This window comes from Erithacus rubecula (genome assembly GCF_903797595.1).
Source record: "Erithacus rubecula genome assembly, chromosome: 12".
In the NCBI taxonomy this organism is placed as follows: domain Eukaryota; kingdom Metazoa; phylum Chordata; class Aves; order Passeriformes; family Muscicapidae; genus Erithacus; species Erithacus rubecula.
In genome coordinates this window covers 15,576,813-15,600,472 of record NC_136664.1, presented here as the reverse complement: position 1 = coordinate 15,600,472, position 23,660 = coordinate 15,576,813, and the positions used below count along the sequence as shown (strand labels likewise).

General features: G+C 38.1%; 1 protein-coding gene across 3 annotated transcripts in view; it reads left to right on the top strand.

Annotated features, from left to right (window-relative positions):
• The window catches only part of LOC306806989 (neural-cadherin-like), a 61,291-nt gene that overhangs the window by 3,723 nt on the left and 33,908 nt on the right, over positions 1–23,660 (top strand). For all 3 annotated transcript variants that reach the window (XM_079316187.1, XM_079316188.1, XM_079316189.1), the window contains exons 2-8: positions 10,864–11,061; positions 12,082–12,307; positions 14,739–14,943; positions 16,643–16,754; positions 17,945–18,194; positions 20,885–21,027; positions 23,290–23,462. In XM_079316187.1, coding sequence (XP_079172313.1) covers positions 10,864–11,061; positions 12,082–12,307; positions 14,739–14,943; positions 16,643–16,754; positions 17,945–18,194; positions 20,885–21,027; positions 23,290–23,462 — 1,307 coding nt within the window. The remainder of the gene's footprint in view (positions 1–10,863; positions 11,062–12,081; positions 12,308–14,738; positions 14,944–16,642; positions 16,755–17,944; positions 18,195–20,884; positions 21,028–23,289; positions 23,463–23,660) is intronic.

Here is a 23,660-nt window from a genome sequence, read left to right as displayed (position 1 = left end):
TTTTTTTTTCACTTTCCACTATTCTTGCTGTCTGGTAACGGAGAACTGAAAATGAACCAATAATTAGTTCTGTCATTACTCTCTTCTTCAACTCAGGCAATGATATCAAGGATAAGACAAGATGTTTAAGTACTTTAACATATAAAGTCTACCCTCTTTTCCTTTATCTTTTCCATGTAGTTTAGCATTGTGCCACAAGTGATTCTAATCCATCTCTGGACATGATAACTGATATTTATTTATTTATTGTCCGACAGAGCATTCTCAAAATAGTAGCAAGAAGATGAGTATATGGTAATAAAGCAACATTGAGCAGTTTCTTCCTAGTTTGACAGACCCCACTCTTTAGTTCATAAATAGGACTGTACAGATATCCTTTGCCTGAATTAACTTTTCTTCAAGTGACATGTAGCAGGCTGTATGTTTGTTTCTTTTTTCCCCTTCAGCTAAAATAGAATTTTGAATATTTTTCTGTTTACTTCCTCTCACTTCTGTCCTGGATAATCAACACAGCAGTGTGCAGGGGTGCTGTTCCAGGTGCAACCAGACCTTTAGCATCTCAATATCCAGATATTTTCCACATATTCATGACAAGGAAGGGTTTTCTCTCTCTGAGCTACATTTGGTTGAAGGTATGAGTTAAGTGAGCTCACTCCACTTGGCCTGGTGAGTACCTACCAATGTAAAATTCACTGCCTGGAGTATTTCTCGGTAGACTGAAGACTCTGTCCTGGTCTATGTTTTCACATGTCAGGGTAGATTTTAGGGGCTTTTGCAGTATGAAGAACTTGTCAGCATTCAGGGTAGAGGTTTTCTGGCAAAGCTGCAGTTGAGCTCTAAGATTTTTTTGGTAGTGATGTGCACAAATCACTACTATAATTATCATCATTACTAATGCTTTGTGACTGGACATATTTTGGTTATCAATGTCGTGGTTTTGTTTTAATGTGGATGCCAAAACCAGTCTTTGTTTTTATCCTTTGAAGTAACAATTTGGTCTATATTACTGCTACAGTAAAAATAATTGCAATCTGTAGAGGAATATTATGCTACTAGTTCTGTTTATTCATTATGTATCTCTCTTTTTGATACTTTGTAGACTTAGTTTTATCATACTTTTTGTTTTCTGGAGGCAGTAATTAGTCACTAGAAAGTAGCAACAGAAAAATCTGGACCTGTAGTGCTCAGTGCTTTTTTAATGGAATGAGCTTGGGCTCTCCTGTGCCTGTGGAGGAATTTCAGGACCTGGGCAAGAGAGGACATAGAGCCTTGGTTGGTATTTCAGCTCAGGTGAGCTCTTATCCAACCTGGACTTGAACACTGCCAGGCTGAGATCATCCACAACCTCCCTGAGACACCTGTTCCAGTCTCACACCACCCTCACAGTAAAAGATTTCTTCCTAATATCCTAACCTAAATTTCCCCTCTTTCAATTTGTACCCATTGCTCCTATTCTTGTCACTGCAATTCCTGACAAAGGGTGTCCCTCTGGCTCTCTTGCAGGTTCCTTCAGGTGCTGTGAGGTTCTGCCTTGACAGTGGACAGAAAAATCAATCTTGAGAGCTGAAAGCACTTGAAATCAAAGTGTGGCCATTATCTTTACATTTTTCATAATTAGCAAACATTTTATCCAAAAGAAAAGAAATGAAACAACAAAATTTACAGCCCCAAACCAAAGGCAAACACCAGGAAAATCTTGTGCATTAGTTTGTGCTATGAAATGCTAAAGAGAATGCTAGAATTTCAGGGCTTACCATGTTTTTTGGCACATAGTCCTTGAGGAGGAGTTTGCTCTACAGACCCCACTGATCACTCTGCCCTGGGTTACATTCTTCAGTTAACCTTGCCTGGAAGAACTGATGGTTATGCTCACATTTTTTTTTTTTATGGCATTTCAGGATTTTATGCCATTCAATTTACTGGGACCCAATTTATTCTTTGCAAAAGCATAATGCTATTTTAAGTTTTTTCCCAGTGAGCAGAAGGAAAAATTTCTTAGACTGTCATACACATTAATATTTCAACATGGGGTAGCATTTAATTTGAGAAGGAGCCATTATTATTCCATTAGTGCTTGGGGAAGTGCATTAAAGATCCCGCCTCTCTAATCCTGCTGTCTCAAGCTCCCTTGACCTGGCTTGATCCATGGGCATTAGCTTTGTAATCTCCTGTCATTCATTTTTTTTTATCAGGGCATTCACTGAGGGTGATGTTTGACATGCCTTCCAACAGTTAACAGCATCACTTGGATTTTAAATATATTTATTCTGTTCAAATCAGCATAGAGAGTAGAGATACCAGTTTTAGTAATATTTTCACCTTGAAGGACTTCATGCTTGGAAGTCAAGGATCATCTGTTTTAATTTTATCCAAGGCCTTAGTCCCTTACTAGCTGTATTGATTTGGGGGGGGGGGGGATCATCCCTAAGAATTAAGTAGCTTCTGGGTGATGTTTTGCCTTTTACATTTCTTATTACCTCTTTCATGAATTACAGCTGTTAACAGCTACACTTCAAGCTGAGCTTAAGTTGAAATCATCATCTATTATCCAGCAGATGGGTTTCATTAAACTGCAGTGGATTTCATGCAATTAAGTTTAAAAAAAGTGTGTTCTTTGTGCATTCAGGACAGCTATGGGTGTTTACAGGCTTGGAATGTTGCTGATTTGTGGTAGAAAGGAATGTCTGAGGAAGCTGTGGAGCACCATCTTCATGTTTGATCAGTCTGAATATTTTGAAATTTTCTGCTTTCTGTTCCAAGCAGTCAGATAAAAACATCTTTCTGAGACTGTTATGACTTGAACACCAAAGCTGTTTCGATCTTCTGGCTGTTTATCATCTCAAACATTCAGTTTCTTCAAAAGAAGTTAATTTCTTTTTCTCTCAAGATCTAACTAAATTTCAGCACAAATTTGACAATTTGATAGTGCTAATAAATTATAGAACATACAGCCAGGTTGGATGGGGCCTGGAGCAGCCTTGTCTAGTGGGAGGTAGCCCATGGTAGGAGTTTGGAATGAGATGAGCTCTAAGGTCCTTTCCAACCCGAATCATTCTATGATTCCAGAATGATCCAAGGAACTACAGCAGTCTCTCTTGGTGAAGCTACTGATTGTGGTGGCATTTTTATCTTTATTTTATTTTTTTTTTTTCCCTTGCACATGAAAGACTTCAGAGAAACAAGCTGGATTTTCCCCAAGAAATTTTAAGGAAAATTTCAAGAGAACTTCCCATCTTACAGTGGCACAGCAGCTGCCCCTGCTTTAGCCAAGTTCTACTTATGATTGTGCTTTTTGGCAACCAATAGCAATTCATTAAGACACACGTTTTGTTATTTAAGGATGTCTGTTGTGATTATTAATTTGCAGTCATTATTTCAGATCTGGACATGCTTGGTTTCCCTGAATGCCATCCTTAGAAGATTGATGCCACACTGGGAAGTCCCTGATAACATTGTCATCATCTTAATGGCTTTTAATTGGTTATTTATGCTAATATCCTTTCTGCCATTATCATTGAGCTCCTCTGATGCTTTCTTTAGTTTTCTGGTTTGCTTTAACTTCTATTTTAAAAGCCATATGATGATAAGGAGCAGAGACATGCCAGGCTGTCATTATTCTGTCTGCAAAAAAGATGAGGCATAATAGGAGAGAACGTGGGCTGTCCCCAGCTTGAGCCCATCAAAGTTATCTATTTAGAAGGTTTATGTTTTATGAATGAGCAAACTACTGTACTTAAAAGTAGCCCATCATATACCTCAGGAATTTTCAGAAATGACAGTAGAGAAATGTTTGTGCATAATTGTCCTATTTTTTTGAAGGATATACAGCAGGACTGGGTACAATAACCAGTAGATTTTATCTCATGTTATGGTATGAAAATGGGAAAAGAGATTTCTCCTGATTGCAGATAGAGGCTTGGGGCATTTAGATTTTTTTCTGAAAATGTATCTTCCCAAACTCTATGTCAGTAGGTATTTTACATGAAGACATATTATACAGTGAGGTTTTAAAATAGCATAGTATGATATTTGCAGAATCTTCAAAACTTTGATACCTTCTCAACCAACTCCAAACATTTAACTTGAAGTAACCCAAACAAAAACCTCCTGAGTTTTCAAGAAACACTTGTCTATTTAAGGTAAGAAGTAGAAGCAACCTAAAAAACCCCACAAGCTATAAAGAAAAATACCAGCTTGAATACTTAATTTGCTGATGGATGTAGGGCAGTATGTAATAGCAATAGTAAACTCAAGGCTTGCAAGACTTTTAACACTCTCCTAATCTCCTTTTAAAAATAAATTGTAATGACCTGAAAATGCCAGGAGCAACATAGCTTCTCACCCATTGTTGTTTAATCATGATAATATAGTACCTCTTCTCCCATTCCATTATGTTTGTCCACAATTTCAGAGACATGTTCACTCAACTACATATTCTCTATTGTCATATTTTTTAAATCACTAAGTCTGGCATTGTCAGTTTTATCAATTACAGTGATGCAGAGAAGCCTGCATTTCAGAAGCCTTCATTTTTAATGAATATAAGGATTTTATTTTCAGGTCTCATCTTATAGAATTATCCATTGGATTTTTGAGAGAAAAGAGAGTCATATAATCCTAATGCAATCAGAAGTCTGAAAATATGTTGGATTTCACAGATTGACAGCATCTTTTAAAATTTGACATGGTGAAAAGAGATGGTTTTAAAGGCAGCTCTGACCTACAGTGTTTGAAACTGCAGTCAGTTTCAGCAGACATGATTTTCAAGGCTTCGTTTAACCAGAAGAGCCTTCAAGAGTTGCTTTTAACTGAATAAGTATTAAACCCTTTGCCTTCTTCTTGCCACTTTTGGTGTATCTTTATTGGTAGGTGGGGGAATATTTTTTTCAAGTTGCTGTTTGAAATGGCAGGATTTATCAGTTTATCTCTCTGCAATCCAATGAGCCTTTATAACCAGCTGCAATAGCAGGTTGGAGGAACTGGTTCGTGTTTCTTTGTTAAAATCTTTTCCCAGAAAATTAATAGTGAATATCACAGAAGAGATTTTTCAGATAAGCCTGGATTCAGTAAAGCTGTGAAGAACCTAAAGCAGAAGAGAACCATTATCCCATCAAGACACCTGATTGCTTTCTGTAATGTTCAAGTTTCTAATGTTCAAGTTTGACAAGTCTTTAACTTGGACTGTCCAAAGAAGTTAATGATTTTCAGAGGGCTTTCCCTCCCTAAGTTCCTCTCTATATCTTAAATTTGTTGTGAGAAATGTAACCCAGCTTCATAGTATTATGAGTGTTTTTCCTGTTTGTTTGGTTGTTGTTATTGCTGTTTAAATATTTTAGAGACTTTGTCTATTTTTTACTGACTCATTACCATGTATTTCCATTTTTACTATGATTAAACTTCCCAGCAAATTAATTAATTTTTTGTTTTTCTTTTTTTTCCCCCAAAGGATGAAAGTGATGAGTGATGACATATCATATATTTCCTGTGAGCAGAAACGTGGCCAGCTAGTGTATTACCTTACCTAATGTGGTTGGCACTACAATAAATCCTTCTGTTTATCAGTTTTCAACCACGGATAGGCATGAAAAATAAGCAATTATAGATAGATACCTATGATGAAGTTTCAGCAGTGGATTATGAAGATTGATTTTGGTGATAGGGAATGAATTTCAGTGCTGCAGCTTTTTGTCAGTAATATGAAGTTAAAAGGAAGTAATTCCAACTGGAGGGAATATCGGAGAGAAAAAAAGCAGACTTTGGGATGAGCTGCCCTAAGAAGGATTTTTGATGATACACGAATTGACTCTAATAGGGAATTAAGCAGCTAAAGAAGGAAAAACCTCTGGACTAGAGTTTATAATTTTAGTTTTAGTTTTTGGTATAAATTGAAAAGAGACCTGTAGAGGGGGCTTAGATTTGATACTGTGAAGGGCAAATAAGTGGTGTTTGCAAATATGTGGGAAAAGCAATCTGCTTACAGAAGCTGTTTTCATTAGTTTCCATACTGAAGAAAAATAAGAGGAAAGATACTTTGATTTACCCTTTTGAATATGAAGTAGTATTTTCTCTATGACTTCTAAAAAGACTCCTTTTTGACATTAGATGTTCCAGTGTTATGTTACTGTCATGTTTGTGATCAGCAAGGGCCATTTTGTGCTTTATCTCCTCTTGCTCAGTATCTGTGAGAAAGCAATTTAAATTTTTCTGTTGTCTGAAGCTGGGAAGAAAATATGTCAAATGCAAAATCTGTGTGTGTGCCAACAATCTAATTAGCAGAACCATCCTTTGAGTAGGATTTCTTTTGAATGGATGACATTGTGTAAGATACCTATGGTGTGCCTGGTTTGAAAGTCAAGCATCTAGCATTTAATACTGGGACAGCTGTAATTCTTATTGTGTTACACAACAGTTTGAAATTCTTTTTGGGAAAATGAAGCCTGGGTCAGATTCCTGACTTAGGATCTCAGTAGTGGTTGACTTGCACTGCTGGATGTAGTGGCAGGTCTCTCCACTGGTTGTCAGGGCCTGGTATTTGGAACAGATAATTTCAGTAGAACCTCTCTGTGTGTTGGTAGGATTTAACCCAAATCCACAGAGGATTATCAATTTTAAGCTGTTTCTGCTAAGATTTGAGTGGAATTGTAACATTTTATTTTCTTCCATAATGTAGCAATATTACTGCACATATATTACTAATAAATTACTATTAATAATAATTTATGAATGCAGATTCCTTATAATTAATTTACATAATTAATTATTCTATTAATATACTGATGAACATATATAATTAATGTATCTGTAAGGTGCATATGGGGGATGTTTGATGGACAGAGGCATTGAGGCACCTGAACTATAGAGAGGTGTATATTTCTAAAATTTCTATCCATCCACTGTCTTAAAGTACAAAAAAATTTCATAAGTAAGGGAGAAAATTAATTTTATGTACTTTATTCAAAGTGAGTTGAAAATCTGGTTTAAGGTCTGTTTAAGCTGTGTCAGTTACAAAACACAAGAGACTGCCTTTTGTGTGTGTTGCAGTAATGGCAATAAAGCAAAAACTTGGAAATACTTGCTGTGCTAATTAGAATGTGGAGTTATGCTTGAAAACATCACGTTCACAAACACGTACTTTGAAATCCTTAATGCATTGTCCTGCTAGACACCCACATATTACACAGACATTATTGTTGCTGTCAGTCCCTTGATCACACTGCTGTCCTCTGGCAAATCCTTGTCCAGTCATGCTTCAATGGACACCTTGATGTTGTTTCCACAAGTTGTCAGGTCACATTTGCAGGTCTCTGCAGGGAAGCCCAGTCCTGTTTGGTGTTTCTGCTGTAGTTTTTCCTTTGATGTATGGTATGCAGTCAAGGAAGGGGAAACTTACTTGCAATCATTTTCCTCCAGACTGCCTTTATCTGGGAAATCATGATGATTTATTCAACATTTTTTCATATGAATCAGATTGTCTGGGGTTGATGGAAGAAGATAATATACCAATAAGATCTGTAAAGTCATATGCAGTGGAAATGGATGCTGGTCAAGAGAGGCACTTAAATCCTGTGTCTTCCATTACCTGCACTGCAGTTCCTGCTGGCTGTCCTAACAAAATTCTTAAGATTATTCACATGTATTAGAGGTAACCAACATATTGCTAAAATCTTTGGTCTTGCCAAGACACTAAAGTCTCTTAAATGCTAAAATGTAAGTACCTGGAGGAATGTGCCCAAGTCCTTTGGGTTTTTGAGCAATAAAGTTTGCTAGAGTGTGTGAGGATTAAGCTTGGTCCTTATGCACTTTTGCAGAGTTTTTTTACAACTTCTTCTCAGTTACAACTATATTGTAAGTGTCAGCATATTAATTTTCAATGAATTGGCATTGGTTAAGTGATGAAAGTGGGATTTGTAACCAGATTCATTATTGCTACTTTAATAAAAATTAATTATTCTTAAATTGGGACTTAATTTTGACAGAGGAAAGCATAATACATGTGTGTTAGGAAGTCTAACAGGACTTGAACCAGAATGAGTTCAGGGGCTGATTAGAAGAGTGATTTCCAGACTCCAGAGAGACAAACATCAGTAACCTTTCTACTCTTAGCAGGGTTACCAAGGTAGCATTCAAAGGTTCTTAACTCAGCTTCTAATTTAGTGCAGCTACTTTAAGCCCACAGTATGCCCAGGCAAACTAGGCTAATAGTGGGTATTTACAAACTTGGGGCAGCTTCCACCTGAGCTGTTCTTTGGAGAAGAGACAGGCAACAGACATCAACTTCTCCCTTTTGCAACTACTCTGTCTGGACACCTTTTAATTGAAATTTCAGTCATGTTCAAACAGTCACTGATTGCATTTGGCACTTCTCATTTAGCACTTACCTTGGTGTGGGCTGCTGTGGTGTGTTTTAACCTCGGATCAATGTCCAGCATACTCCCTCCTCTGCATTTTCTTCAGGTGTCTTGGACTGGCCGACCTGGGACTTTTGGGACACGTGTTTTGACATGAGAACAAGACTATTTAAAACACATCTGGTACTATTTAGTATAGTAGTGAGAAGTAATACACATGCTGCTGCTTTTGACATATATGGGGGTTTTTAAAGGTTTTTTTCAGCTTCTTGTACCTTTTTTTTTTTTTTTTTTTTTTTGATGCTACAGAGAGGAGAAGGTAAAGAAGTGGCTTTCAGAGTCTGAAGGGAATTATACCTGGAACTGCTTTAAAGAACATCTATCTACAGAAGCTGAATTGAGTCCCACTGGGACTCCCAACACTTCTGTCTGCAGGGGTGCAGTAATACATAACACACAGGTGGTCTCACAGGAAGGCTTGGATGCAAATGGTAACTGGGAATTTTGCCATAAAAATATCAGAACACATGTTGCATGTATCCATGTTCTGCAGTGGTACAAGGCATGTTTAATGGGCAAACCCAATACAGGTTCTGTTTCAGGTAACTAATAAGTTCTGTAATTTACTGTTTGATAAATTAGATCTTGGGTTTTGTTATAGGCACTTTTTTTCTTTTAAACGTGCTACTGTAAACTGACATTATACTCCCTGGAATGTTAAGTTCTGGGTGCAGGGCCATGTGCCCACTCACAGACTTAAAATACAGATGAATTAATGCAATTTTACAAGGTGAACTCAAGAGAGCCTCAGTGATTATCCTGGTTGACTGCTGATTTTTTCTGGGTAAAAATAGAACGTACTCAGAGGTCGTGATGGATTAAGTCTCAGGAATCTAAACTAAGAAACTTATATTTGACTTTGCCAGTTACAACACCAAGGAGTTTCCTTTACAACAGTCCATGAACTGGTTGTTCACAGATGGCAGATTCTGATATGCTGTGCTAAAATTGCCATGTGCCAGCAGACAGCAGCTTCTGAGTGTGGAAAGGTGAAGCTGCAAGAGCTGGTGCTTCTGTGGGAGTGAAGAGATAACATCTGTAAATGCACACCTCACACAAGGGAACAGATTTTAGTTGGAATATGGATGTTTTTTAGAGGGATGTCACTCTGCAATAGAGAGGGAGAATGAGTACAGCCTAAATGAACTTCCTGGGAGAACAGGCTTCCTTAGTGACATAACACTGCCTGCAAGATTAGATATTTTGGCAGCATTTTCTATTACAATATATACTTAAATACTAAGGTCTTTGTATTTTTAATTAGATTTAAATTAAAACTGGTAGTTTTAGATGTTCCTTTTTGCATTTTGTTTCAGTTCCTGTAGAGCTTTTTTGAAAATAAATGCTTGTCCATATGTTTTCATGTGCGTATAAATAATAAATCAACACTGAAATCAAGCATTAACACCATCAGCTTTAAAAATTCTGACTTTACATCCATTATTAAGCTTGTGGGTAAGTCATGTTGTAAGTGTACATGGCTGTTTTTACCTGGGCCATATTCCAGGCTGGAGCACAGTGCAGTGCCAGTGCAGTTGTGCTGCCTTTTTTGAAGCCAGAGGCATTGAATATGGGCTGCAGGAACATTCAGCCTGGTTTCTGTAGCAGAACTGTTTACAAGGTCAATGCCAGTCTGCAGGAAGCCAAACTGACCCACAGGCCAAGTTTTATTCATACTGTGCTCCCTGATATTACTGATAATTATCAGTTTAAAAAAAAAAAAAACCCTTTGTTCCATCACTGCCTTAAGTGTCCTTTCTACCACCTTTTCAGCAATACCTGGCTGATATTTATTACTTGTTAGAAGGTCTGCTATTTCATGGGTTAATTTAATAATCTAAAAGTATAGGAAATACTTTTTCCTCATTTTTAAGGATCTTATGCTGTTGATGTTTAGAAAATTTGATAGTTCCATTTTGTGGTGGTTTGTTCTTATGGATTTTGATTGTATATATTTAATAATATTTAAACTTAAGAGTGAAAACTGTAGTAGGATTTCAGTGAACTTTATAGAAGGGCAAATCACTGGGTAGGTAGATTAGAATTTTTTGGCATCAAGTATTTAGTTTTCAAAATTCAGACTTGCTGTAACTTTGCATAAACAAAACATTTGATGCTTTTTTTTTTTCCTTCTTCAGGAATAAAAGAAAACACTTTTTAGAAACCAGGTATTTAAAAATTTTGAAAATTTAAGAATCTGTGATTTTTCCTAAGAGGACATCTCAGAAGAATGTGATATGGGTGGCCCCAATCTTGCAGTTCAGCAGTGCTTGTGCTGGTTATTTCTTCTCCACATTGTGTCTTCATTCCAGAAGAATTTCAGACTCCAGGTTTTTCTGGATTACATGCCAGCAGTATTGCAGAGAGTGCACACTCAGGTTGTGATAGGTCTCTGTTACTCTCAGTGCTATGAAGTAGTTGTCTAACAATTTCTTCCTTTTCCTGTGGCCTTTAGGGAAGGATTGGTACTTGGTGCACGTGTCACTTACTGTGACAGATGTGAATGACAATGTCCCTGAATGGGCCATGGAGCCCATCCCCTTCCTGGCTGTGGTTTCCCCTGAGGCTGCAGGAGGTACTGAAGTGTACAAGCTGCTTGCTGTGGATGCAGATGAAGGGATCCATGGAACTGTAGAATATTTTCTCTTGGAAGGTAAATTTTAACCCTCCCGTTCCCTGAGTATTATGCCTCCCTATTGTTACTTTTTCATCCTCAGCTTTATTTTCCTTTCTTCTTGCAAAAGGTTCATACACCTTCAGCTCTCTGTGTGAGAAAAATCAATTTTTATTGATGTATGGACAGATTTCTTTTCCAAGTTGAGTTCCTGCCAATATATATCCTTGGGGATGAGGACTGGAGCAGTCAGTAATCCCAAGGCTTTGGCAAGGGGGTGGCAATGGGGGCTGTATTTATGAGACAGTCTGTGGAGGAGATTGTTGGGTGGAGAGGAGGGTTAATGTTCCTATCCCCTGTGGGAATAGTGTTCTGTTTCATTTTTAGCAAACTTTTAAAGGTCTGGTTTGTGCAAAGATTGTATAAACTCGGTGAAAATACATTGTGTGTCTGGGAAGCAACAATACCAGTGGAGTATTTTCTGGTAAGGGATACTTGGGGTCAAGCAACAGCAAAGTTTTGGAGGATAAAAGAAAGATGAAGAGAGACTATTCAGAAGAACCTGGAGTGACAGGACAAGGGGGCATGGCTTTAAACTGACAGAGAGTAGGTTTAGGTGGGATATTGGGAAGAAATTCTTCCCTGTGAGGGTGGGGAGACAGGGTGCCCAGAGCAGCTGTGCTCCCCCTGGATGCCTGGCAGTGCCCAAGGCCAGGTTGGACACTGGGGCTTGGAGCAAGCTGGTCTTGTAGGAGGTGTCCCTGCCCATAGCAGGGGGTGGAATGAGATGAACTTTAGGGTCTCTTCCAATCCAAACCATTTTATAATTCAGTGAAAAAGAAGAATGATAATTATCCAGAGAGTGAAATGGAATTTTGAAGTGCAATCATGATTGATGAATGTAATGACTGATTTCTAAGTTCTAAACAAACCTTTGAACCTTAGTGTGCATGCTGATCCTAAGCCAAAGCCAGCTTGGGAATTGACACTGTATTCTCCTAATTTTAATCAAGTAAACATGTTCTCACTGATGACAATTTGTGGACGTGTTCCTTTTAGGTGGTGAAGACAGATTTGAAGTTGAGAAGGACACTGGCTGGATTAAAACAACGGGTTTGCCATTGGTGAGGGACAAGGAGTATTTGCTGACTGTACTAGCAGCAGATAAACTTGGCAGCAGAGGATCCCCAGCCTCTGTTTCTGTAATTGCTGGATTTCGACCACCACAGTTCACCAACATGTCATACTTGGTGTATGTTCCTGAGAGCACCCCGCAAGGAGAGCCGTAAGTAACAGCTCCAGATAATGCAGTCAGCCTCTGCTCCTGGTTTTGACTTCTGGCTGATCTCCCCAGAGCCTTGTATTGTTTGGGAATCGTAAATAAATACTGTGAGAAGCAATTGAGGTCTCTGAATAGAAGTGATCCAGACACAGTTTAATGATGAATTGTTTTAGTCATCCTTTTACATCAGGGAAAACTGATACTGAATAGCTGTGCTTTCTTACTTTTTGAAATTATATGGAAAGGATTAGATGTTGATTGTTTCTTAATTTTCAAACAAAATGCAGAATACAAATTAGTACTGTTACATCATGAGAAAAGATACCTTGTGTGAAAGAATACATTAATTTTACATGTCAAATTTGGAGAAGTGCCTTTTCCACCACTTGAAAATTGGAAAGACTAAGATTCTTTTTTCTTGCCTTCATCACAAGGACAAGCTGAGCTAAAATGAAGATGCCACAGGACTTGTCATGTTATTTCTCTCTCCTTTGCATAACCACATCAATTGAAATATCACAGAAAATGTTAGTAGCAGAAATCCACCTGAATACTCAGTCCCTTCTTTTCCAAACTGTTTTCTTCTTACAGGTATTTTTTTCTTCCACTGGAATTGAGAGTACTTTTGTCCAGTCAATGTGTTCCTTTTGTGGCACTTCAACTATTATTCATATTATATTATCTGTGGTGTTAATGTTCAGTCTGCAACATTCAGTTTTACAGTGTCTAAATAACTAAGGACTGTGAAGATTTAAAAAAATACTTTAGTAGATAACAAGTTTTTTCTTTAAAGCTGCAATAAAATTAAATTGCACAGGCATAAAAAATGGAGTAAGTACAAAATACTATAATATTTAACAGGTACCTGTTGTATTGGGTTAATAATGTTTGGAATAAAAAAAAAAATATTAATAACGTTTTAATCACTATTAGAAATAGGTTTGAACATCTTAGATGATACTAGATTAGTCAGTTGACCAAAATAGTTAGTAATATCCAAAAGGAATGAAGTATTTTGTGTGGTTATTACCTCTGAAAAGGTTTGAATATAGACAATGAAAGTAAGTAGTTTCTCTAATGTCTTGACCAGAAATAGCCATGAAAATCCATTTAGAATCCTAAAGTTCTCATACTTAAATTGGACCAGATACCTAAGTTTGCAGGTGTAGTGCATTTGCCAAACCAGAACAGAGTTGCTGTCATGCACTGGATTTCTGGGTCTAGGATTTCCTAATTAGAGCCTGATTTAAGGCTGCTGCTGGGCAGAGGAGCATTACCAAATCTTTCCCTTCCTTTGCTCTGCCTGTAACACCAATGAGCTGCAGCTGCATGGGCAGGCTGAGCTGAGGACCTGCAAAGACCAAAAGGGCAAAAAAAAGTTTTCAGTTGGGTTGTTAAATGTGCTCCCAGCATGGCCTTGAGATTTGCAGTGCTGCAGGACAGGAGGTGTGGATTTAACATGCAGCCAGAGCAGGAAGCTGGAAGGAGAGCAAAATAATTCCTGTTGGCAGGAATGCAGTCCTGCACTGGCTGAAACTGCCTGTGAGACCTCAGCACAGGAAAATGCAGGAGAAAACTAAAGTGAAATAATGACCTACAGCAGTGTTGTACATTGCTTCAGTACTGCACCAGAGGGAAGTGAGACATAGCTACATGGGAATGCAGAGGGAGGAAAAGGAGTTTGCACAAAAGTAGTTTGTGGTTTTTTGACTGTAATTGCCACAGGTTCATGTTGGTTCTCCTAGGAGGCGGAATTCTTTTTCCTAAGAAACTTGCAAGGTAAACCAAGAGAACTTGAGGAATTAGTTTTCTGGTTTAAATCCTTTTAAAATATTTACTTTTAAATTTCTTCTTTTACTTGTTACTGTGGGTGTTTCCACTTGAAGGCTTTAAACACATTGGACTTTGGTGGAAAAAAGATAGTACCAGATGAGTTAAAAATACATGTCCAGTGTAAGCTGTAACACACACTGCTGTTAGGGCCTAGCTTTTATCCTTTTGCAGTTATCTATTGGAACTTTAGGATGGTATGACTGCAGCAAACTTACTGTGCTGTTATTAAAACAAATCTTTTTCATCTTGCTTTATCTTTTAGTTTCCTGCCTGAAAACCATCACTACCATAGAAGGAAATCGAAGTAGGCAAATTCAGTTGCAGCAAAAATTAAATCCTCTGTTCCTGCATATTTAATCCTTACTGTGTTCTGCTTCCAAGAATCCTGTCTTTATCTGTTTAACCCCAAGGTGATAGAACCACTGTGTAACAAAATGCTTGAATTTGGTGTTTAGATACAGCTGTCACTGGCTGTATTGAGGATACCTCTGAGCAGACCTACAGGGTTGCACAATTTCTGATACACATTGCTTTTGTCACATTTTTCAGAATGCTGTATTATGTCCTTGAGTGCTCTCTTTTTATTTTTTTTTTACTGCAGCTTTCTTACAGTCACTGCTGTGTCATATCAAAAGAAATCCCTGAGCTACAGTTTGCTCACTAATCCTGGGGGTCTGTTCAGTATTGATCAGACAACAGGAGAGATCAGCCTAACTCGGCGTGTGGATTATGAGAGTGACCCCCACCAGTACCTCCTTTTGCTCAGGGCAGAGGAGAGTGAGGAGCAGCTCAGCAGTGCTGCTGAGGTAGGTGTTCCCCTCTGGCAGCCTGGCTGCATTTCCATCTTCCTTCATACTTTTGAATTCTGTACAGGTTCACCAGCAGCTCCTGTTTCCCCATGCTGCCCACTCTGCTGTCCATTTTAAAAGTCTTTAAAAGTCTATGGGGAGATTTTGAAGAGCTGTTTAGGTACTCCTAGATTTCACTCTTACAGATGCTCTAAAGGCTGTTTCTGAGGGGTCAATATGCCATCCCATCACAGATCCCAAGCCTTATCTAGTAACACATGGAAATGGATATTGCCAAGCCAGACATGACGTTTTGTCTTACTCTACTTTCATCAAGTATGAGGTACATTTGAGATGATTCCACTCTAAAACAAAGGCAGGACAAAGAATTATTTATTTTGTATCAAGAACACAAAGTGAACTTGTAAAACATAAAGTAGTAAAAATTAACTGGTACTAAAAGCTGATGGTTTGTGGTATTCTAGAAAAACATTTGACAGCATAAATATTTCTTAATATAGTTATTACAGTTATTTGAATTCAGAGCTTCACCGAGCTAGGAGAAGCATACTATATGTTTGTTCCTACTGCAGGAAATAAGATAGGGAACTGGAGACAGAATTATTAGGATCAAGAGTGAGGACACGGAGAGACAGGAAACATTATGTCAGTGTAACAAGCACTGGCTGTAGCAAACCAGAGCCCGATAATTTCTGTTCACCCTTGTGTACTACGAGATGAAGAATGGTAAAATATGACTCAAAAGAGGATTATGAGATGATTTGATACATTTACCTTAGAGGTAGTTTAACTTGTACCTGCTTTACACTGATACAACCCCAGCAGTTGAGAGAGCAGCTCTAGTTCATGCATATCTGCTCTGCAAGGCTCATGGAGTACACCTCTGCCTGGTGCTCTGTCATGCAGAATGCCTCAACTAACTGCATGAGGTGCAGCAGGATGAGCCACCAGAAAGGCTCCTGTACACACTCCTTACTATTGGGAGTGTAAACTCTGCAAATGCAGACTCATATTTGACAGGGACTAAGAAAGCATATGTAAAGATGTTAGAGGCAAAATTGTATCTCTTGCTTGGTTTACCAGAACCATAGAATGTTCTGAGTTGGAAGGGACTCACAAGGATGGAGTCCAACTCCTGGCCCTGCACAGGCAGCCCCAACAATTCCACCCTGTGCCTGAGAGCATTGTCCAAGCACTCCTTGAGCTCTGTCAGGCTTGGGGCTGTGACCACTTCCCTGGAGATCAGTTCCACTTATATCTGATTTGTGCTGCTGTAATTGAATTCAGAACTTGGTCTTGGAGATTTATACTGCTAAAATGTAATATGCTTGGCAGTAGAGTTTTTAGTGTTACAAATCACAGAAGTGTTGCAAGATAAGATAATGGAAAAAGGATGCTTGGCAAGCAGATGGTCCATTTTCCTTTAAATTAGTAATAAGGAATAATCAGTGGAGATGAAGGGTGAGTAGAAAACATTGCTGCAGGGTCAGGGACTTGGCAATTGCTTGTATTTTGGAATGTAATATTTCAATGGCACTCAGCAGAAAAAGAGCAATGTAAGAAAAATGTCTTATCCTATAGCTGCTGAAGACTTCAAGGGTGTTTTTGGGAAATTCTTCCATGTGATATTTCCAGAGCAGTAAGGTCATTCCCTTGATTCACTTTGCTGTTTAACATTCCCCTCTTCTCCATTAAGGTTTTGGTTGTAATCACAGATGTGAATGATTGTGCCCCCGAATTTCATCAGTCGATTTACAGCAAAGTCGATGTTCCTGAAACAGTTCCTATGACAACTGCACTTCTCCAAGGTTAGTGCTCCTGAAGCCATTTATTACATTCACTGTATTTTTCTCCTTTGTACTACTTAGAATTCAGTTCAGAAAGCAAAATTACCTGTCCCAGCGTGGGTAGTTGCAGCTCTCTCTGAAGGCAAATGACACCTTGTAGATTCATGTCAGAGTTATTTACTACTGCCACAGCCCAAACAATTTTGCGGGACAGGAAGGCAAAGGAAACAGATTTTCTTTGTGGAATTTTGAAGTAACAGAGCTTTGTTGTGGTTGGTATTACAGCAACAGGCTCATAGTAGCAGTCTTGCTATGTGAAGGAAGAGAGTGATGCTGGATCAGAAGTTATGGACACCTCAGCTCATTTTCTCTGCCTGTCTCTGAGAGTCCTCTGTGGGCTTGCTGTAGGAATTCTGTTCTTCTGCATTAAAAGCCTCTTGTACAGTTTAGCTCTTCTGTGTGAGATTTTGTTTGGATGCTTGGCAAGAAGACTTTGCTTCTTATCAGTGAGACCAAGAACTTGAGCTTCAAGTGGTGGTGCTCTTTAAAGTGTAGCAGTAAGACAAATTTGTTTCAATTAAGCAGTTATACAAAGGTCTTTTATTAGTCTTTAAACCCTACATAAACTTTCTCTAAACCTTGAGGGTGAAAAGGAAATTCAACTGCAGGAAAATTGCTTTTCCCTATTAAATTGGATTTTATAACTTCCTACTGTTCTACTTAGTGATTTATCCTGTAGTAATGGTAGTTTGTCCATAGTTTGTTACTGGTCTAGTAACTTTGCTTTTAGCATAGATTTTTGTAGGTTTTTGAATAGGATCTGACAAACACATAATGGACATCAGTTGAATTATGTATGTAAATATTCCGTCTTTAATTGCACTGTGTGTGATCTGAGGGATTTTAAGTTAGCAGTGTAGGTCAGGTGGGCATGAGAATATACTTCTATGTGGGAATATATTCTTGATAATAAAGGACTCTTTAATAAAGTCAAGATCTAGCTTTAATTCTCCCAGGGACTTCACTTTTGTTTTTTTAAATGACTTATTTTTGAGTAAGGGTTAGTTCACTAAAAAGCACAAGGGGCAGCAGAGTTTCTGACTGATTTCAAGCACCACATGCCAAGACAAGTCCTGCTGCAGCAGTAGTAAATGTACTTCCCATTCCAATTCGCTAACTTTGATCTACACAATGTCTTTCCCTTCTAACAGTGACAGCCACTGACTGTGATTCAAAGGAGAATGCCCAGTTGCTGTATTACACTCTGAGCCAAGACTTCAGCATCACTTCTCAAGGCATTATTTTTCCAGCAACACAGTTGGACTACGAGCGCCCTAACCACCTCTATGAGTTCATCATTATGGCTGTAGATCAAGGGGAGGAGCCCAGGACTGGGACAGCCACTGTTAGGATCCATGTTTCCAATGTGAATGATGAAGCACCTGAGTTTTCTCAGACAATGTAAATAGGTGTTCTTCAGACTCTGTTATCTTTTACTGTTGCGTTTTGTATTTTGGTTGAAAGGCTGCTCACAGGATGGTAACTGGCTTTGGCTCAATCAAAGCTAGGAGGCCTGACTGACAAGTATGGGGTGATATTTTGACTTTGAGACTCTCAGTGAAAAAAAAATGGTAGTATATAGACAGTGCATTTTATTATATTTTGATTTCTTATTATTTATTATATGTCTTCTATGTGCTTTTGTTTTTTCCAGTGTGTACTGAAAGATATGGTGGAGTAATTTCAGATTATACACTTCAGGAACACCCTTCCACCACCAAAGGAAATCAGGCAGAAAAGGCAGGCAGTTATTGCCATCAGCCCTCATCCAGAGACATGGGGGAATTTTACCTTTTAATTAGGCAGTTTAAATTTTGAGTCAGCAGTCTGCATCCCTGGTTTATAGCTGTCTAAGAAAAATGCTTAGATGACACAATCCTAAATGGCAACTGAATTACAAAACCCACCAGATAAATGCCATTAAGAGTTCACTTAATTTCACTTAGTTCCATGCCCTACAAACTGTATGTATCTTTTTTTTTCTTCTAACACATGTAAGGACTTTTCTTCCATAGCTGGGACTCAGAAGCAGCTAAAGCAATGCCAGAAGTACTACAAACTTGCAGTGATGTTAGAGACTTAGTAATGGAATTTCCAGTCAGCTTTTGCACCAGCCTTCTACTCTTAAAAGTAGAAGTTGCTCAGAACAAAACCAAGGCAAAGGTTTCAGGGATGCTAAGCTTGGGGTTTAGCTGAACAAAACATCAAAGTTTTCTGACAATCCTTGTTTTATGTGCAGATAACCTCTGGCTTCATAATCTTGTGCCTTCCTTTCTTTTCTAAACATTGCTGAGGAGATATAGCTTGGAGAATTGATCTATTTTTAATTTATTTATTTATTTTACTATTCAGAGATATTGAGTATTTATCTGCATCTGTTCCTAATATTTTAATCAGAAGTGAGTGATACTATGATGTAGCTGCTGTAAACATCTCTAACAAATGGGAAACAGAAAACAGTTTGAAAAAAAATCCCTGCCAGCTCTTATACTTAAAGTTTACTGAAGAATATGATTAAAATTAATATAATTTTAAATTACCAAACCTTCACAAGAAGCTTTTCTATTCTCTGTGCAGTAGCGGGGGAATTACTGTTGTGTACGTGTAGATAGGCATTGGAATTGAATTAATATCCTGGAATACAAACTATCTCAAGGTTTTGGTTAACTAGGCTTTGATTTTGCTGTCTCTTTCCTGTTCTGAAAAAAATCTGGAGCCCAGAGGTAAATTTCAGACACATCTTAGTTGAAGTTTTCCATGAAATAGAATCATTGTGAACACATGTAAATTGGGGCCTGTTGAGAGACTGTTTGCAGTTAATGTTGTACTCTGTGACAGTCTAGTACAAATCTAGGTGATGATGTTGTCCTTCTAGCCCTTTGTTCAAACAGATTTACAGCCCAGTGTAAACTCATGATTCCTTTTCATGAGCTGTCCTTCATCACAGTTGTTCTTTATCTCAGTTATGAAATGCTTGAGGCTACCGCTCTGTTTCACGTTGTCAGTTTTTACTTTCTCTTTTTTAAGAGATCTCTTCTGAACTCCTCTCTCCCCGTATTTCATGTAAAAAATTATCAGAATTACTGTTCACATGCTTTTGAGATGCAGAGTTAAGACAGTGTCTTGAGGGTTGTGACTGAGCTAAACCAGAATGATTTACTTCTCTTACCTCATTGCATATAAAACTGGGAGAAGAAAAGAAGCTGTGTCTGTGGAGGTTTCATAGAAAACACATATTGTGATGGCAAAAGCAAAGGAAAAGATTTTCTGTTCATCCATTTTCTTTTCCTTTACATTTTTTGCTATTCTCAGCATCTGGCCAGCATATCCATAAGTACTCTAACCCAGTGGTGCATCTGTGTTATGCTGGACAAAGCCAGATGCAGTTCATTCTTGCAGCTGAGCCTTGGGATATCTACTGTGGACAGGCCTGGTTGATGCTTAGTCTGACACACGCTCACTCCAGTCAGATAAAATAATAAATATTTGGGACTTTGCTAAAGCAGGGGGCTTTTCTACTCCAGAGAGCATTAAGCTTAGGCTGATAATGCCTCTTAAGAGCTTACAATGTCAGTGATGTGTCTGGACTTGAGCAGAGATTTTTGTAAAACTGACATTATGCACAGATCCTCCACATCTCATTCTCAGCCTAGTCCTGCTGGGGCAAGGACTGCACTGAAAGTCTTTTGAGGGCTTGTGTCAGAAAGTGCTGTAACAAGAACTGCTTTAACTTAGCAAATGTTTGCTTGGAGTCTGTGAATCCGAAAGCTCTTTTTTTTTAATTAAAAAAAAAAATCCAAGTGAATTCTGGATTTAGTATAAGTCTTGTTGCACAGCTCATCTTCAAGGCTCTGGTACTGCTGGAAGTTTGGAGTGGAAATGTGGGAGTAAAACCAGAAAGATGTGGATGGTTGGATAGATCATCAAAGATCCTTTCACTGCTTAACAAAAATGCATCATATCAGTTTAATTATATTAGAAAATTACAATTTCCTGCAGTGTTCTTTGAACAGGTGTTTTAAAGCTTAGTTCTCTATATGTTACATCCTGCTTAAATTAATGAATGTGCTGCTCTTTGGGTTTTTTAACAGCTACAGGAGCTTTGTTTCTGAAGATGCAGGTCCAAACACACTGATTGCCACAGTTAATGCTGTTGATCCTGATGGAGATGGTGTGACATATGATATTCTGTCTGGGAATCAGAAAGGGAACTTTGTTATTGACCCTAAGAAAGGTAACTATATATTAGCTTTTTGCTGCTAATTCTGTTGTGATGAACCTTGAATTTGGTCTTACTATCAAACTGAATAGCATTGAAGCTTAATTAAAAAAATGCAGGGAAAGAATACATATGGTCTCTTATAATATTTTAAAAATGGTATCATTTCCTAAAATCTGTGTACAATTGACCTCTCTTACCTGTTCAGTGTTTGCTTTCAGTCAGTAAATTAATAGAGGGTATTATTATAGATAACAGGTAGTTTAAAAGACAGTAACTTAATAGAGAATGTTATTACTGATAACAGGGTGACATTCAAAAATGTCAGACAAGTATCTGAATAGAATTTAATATAAGAAACTGGACATCTGTTTTCCCACCCCATGCTTGTGTCAATGTCCTGATTATGCTGCTGAGAGCAAACATTTGTTGGCTGAACTTATCAGAGTTGTGTTGACACAAAATTATAAGTTTGGTGGAATGAGACTACCACTGTTTTATATCAGTGAAGGTAAAACTATAGAAGATCTGAACTAAGGAAGTATATTTTTAATTAAAGGCTAAAGTCATTCACATGACCAGTGTTATGTAGCCAAGAATACTGCATGCATAAAAAAAAAAAGATGTGTGGAGAATACTTTGCATTTTAAGGCATTTGTTCTGAAATGCCAATTTTTTGCATCTTTTTTCAGCTTTTTTCAGTAGTCATATATTTTCAAAACATGAAAAGAAAAAAGCTTCCCACCACATTGGTGTTCTCATTAGAAAAAAAATAAACTAAGGGCACAAACACCAAAATCTGAGTAGGCTGACATATCCCTTTAAATTAATAGGATTTATTTGCTGTTGACTGCTTGAAAAAACAGAAGAGGATGTTTTGAGATTGAAATCCCATTGAAGGATTGAAGTAACTTAATTAACTTCAGTTAAACTACTTTGTATTTTGAACTGCAATCAAAAACTGAACTTAGATTTTCCAAAGTAGAAGCATTGAATACATAGGAAGGAGTAAGCTCCCTTTAGTTATTCCTTCACTTTATTTCATAGAGTTCACTTACCATGATGATTAATTTCAGTGCAATCATGGTTTTGCAATATTAATGTTAGATTCTGAAATGTTCCCAAAAATCTGCAGGTAACTTGCAAATATTGAATCATGACCCTGAGTTTACTATGAGCTCCTTTACTGCCTTTCTGACTTAAAAGTAGACTTGCTGGTTCCAAGAGATAAATTTCTAGAGGTGCTTTGCACCTGAATAGGAACACAGGTTTTTAAAGTCTCTAAATGCTACGGCATTAATATACCTGACACTTCTGAAAATCTTTTTTTTTTTGTAAGAAACTGATTTTTTTGGTCAAAGCATCTTAACATTTGACTGATAGCATCTCTTGGGATTAGCTCCACAGGTTTAATATAGAAAATCTTGGATAGGTACATTTATACTTTTTTTTTGCCAATTAATTTTATAGTATTTAAAACTTAAGGAACATTAGCATTTTTTTCCAAAACACTTCTAGGTTTTTGATGCTGAATGAACCAGAAAAATTTTATACAGTGGCTTACAGCAGTTTCTTTTCAGGAATGATGTCAGGGGAATAGTCTGTACCTTCCTGCAGTAGAAATGGGGAGGTAAAGTGGAGAAGTGTCAAAGATAAGTGCTGCAGCTAAAACAATACATTTTTAAGCAAATTGATTGACATTGATGCTGTGAAAATACTCTGTTGTGATGACAATTGTGATTATTCCTGATGAATAACAGATGTGATGGATGGTGGAGCAAAAGAATTTCAGCCCCTTTCTGCAGGATCTCAGGCACCTGTGGTCCCTTTTACATTTGTAGCACCTCTCTTTCTGCAAGTGTCTCTGTGTCTCACCCAGCAGGGTGTGTCCTGTGGGCATTCTGAGTGGCAGAACAGAGTTTTCTCAGCCTGTACCTCTGTAGCTCGGTGCTGCTGTGACTGAGCTGCAGGAAGATAAACTTAAAGTAGTTTCAGCTGAGCTGTCCATGGCAGCTGCAGATTGGTGAAAGCCATTATATGCAGATCAGATGAGTTGTGGCTGCTGGCTCAGTTTGCTCTGTAGACAAACCTGCAGACAAACTTGTTGTGATGTCTTAATTTTGTTTTAATGTGGGACTGCAGTAAAAACACTGTGGTTAAATTAAACAGTACAGCCTTATAGTTTATTGGTGAATAGGTAAGCCAGAATGCTTTGCTGTCAAAGTGAGAAGAATAATGGCAATGGCAGCAAAACCCCACAACCTGTTGTTTTTACAGGGCTGGTAAGACTTCGTGCAAGCCCATTTCCTAAGCTGCAGGGGACAGAATATGTCCTGAATGTCACAGCTACTGATGATAATGCCTCTGGAGGGCCCCATCCTCTCTCAAGTACTGCCCAGGTTGTTGTGAAAATTGATGATGTCAACAATAACAAACCTGTCTTTCAGAAGGTAAATATATGAGCCTCTGTCATTTGTCCTGGACTGTGTAAAAGTGTTTTAACACTGTTGGCACTGCAGGTGTGCAGCAACTGATCTGGTCAAGAGGTGCTCTGCTTCCCTCTGAGTCCTGTCTTCTCCTTCTTTTCCATCCCTCCCTAAGGCTTTCAGGATTTGTGCTGCTCTTGTGGCAGAACAGCTCCTGTGAGC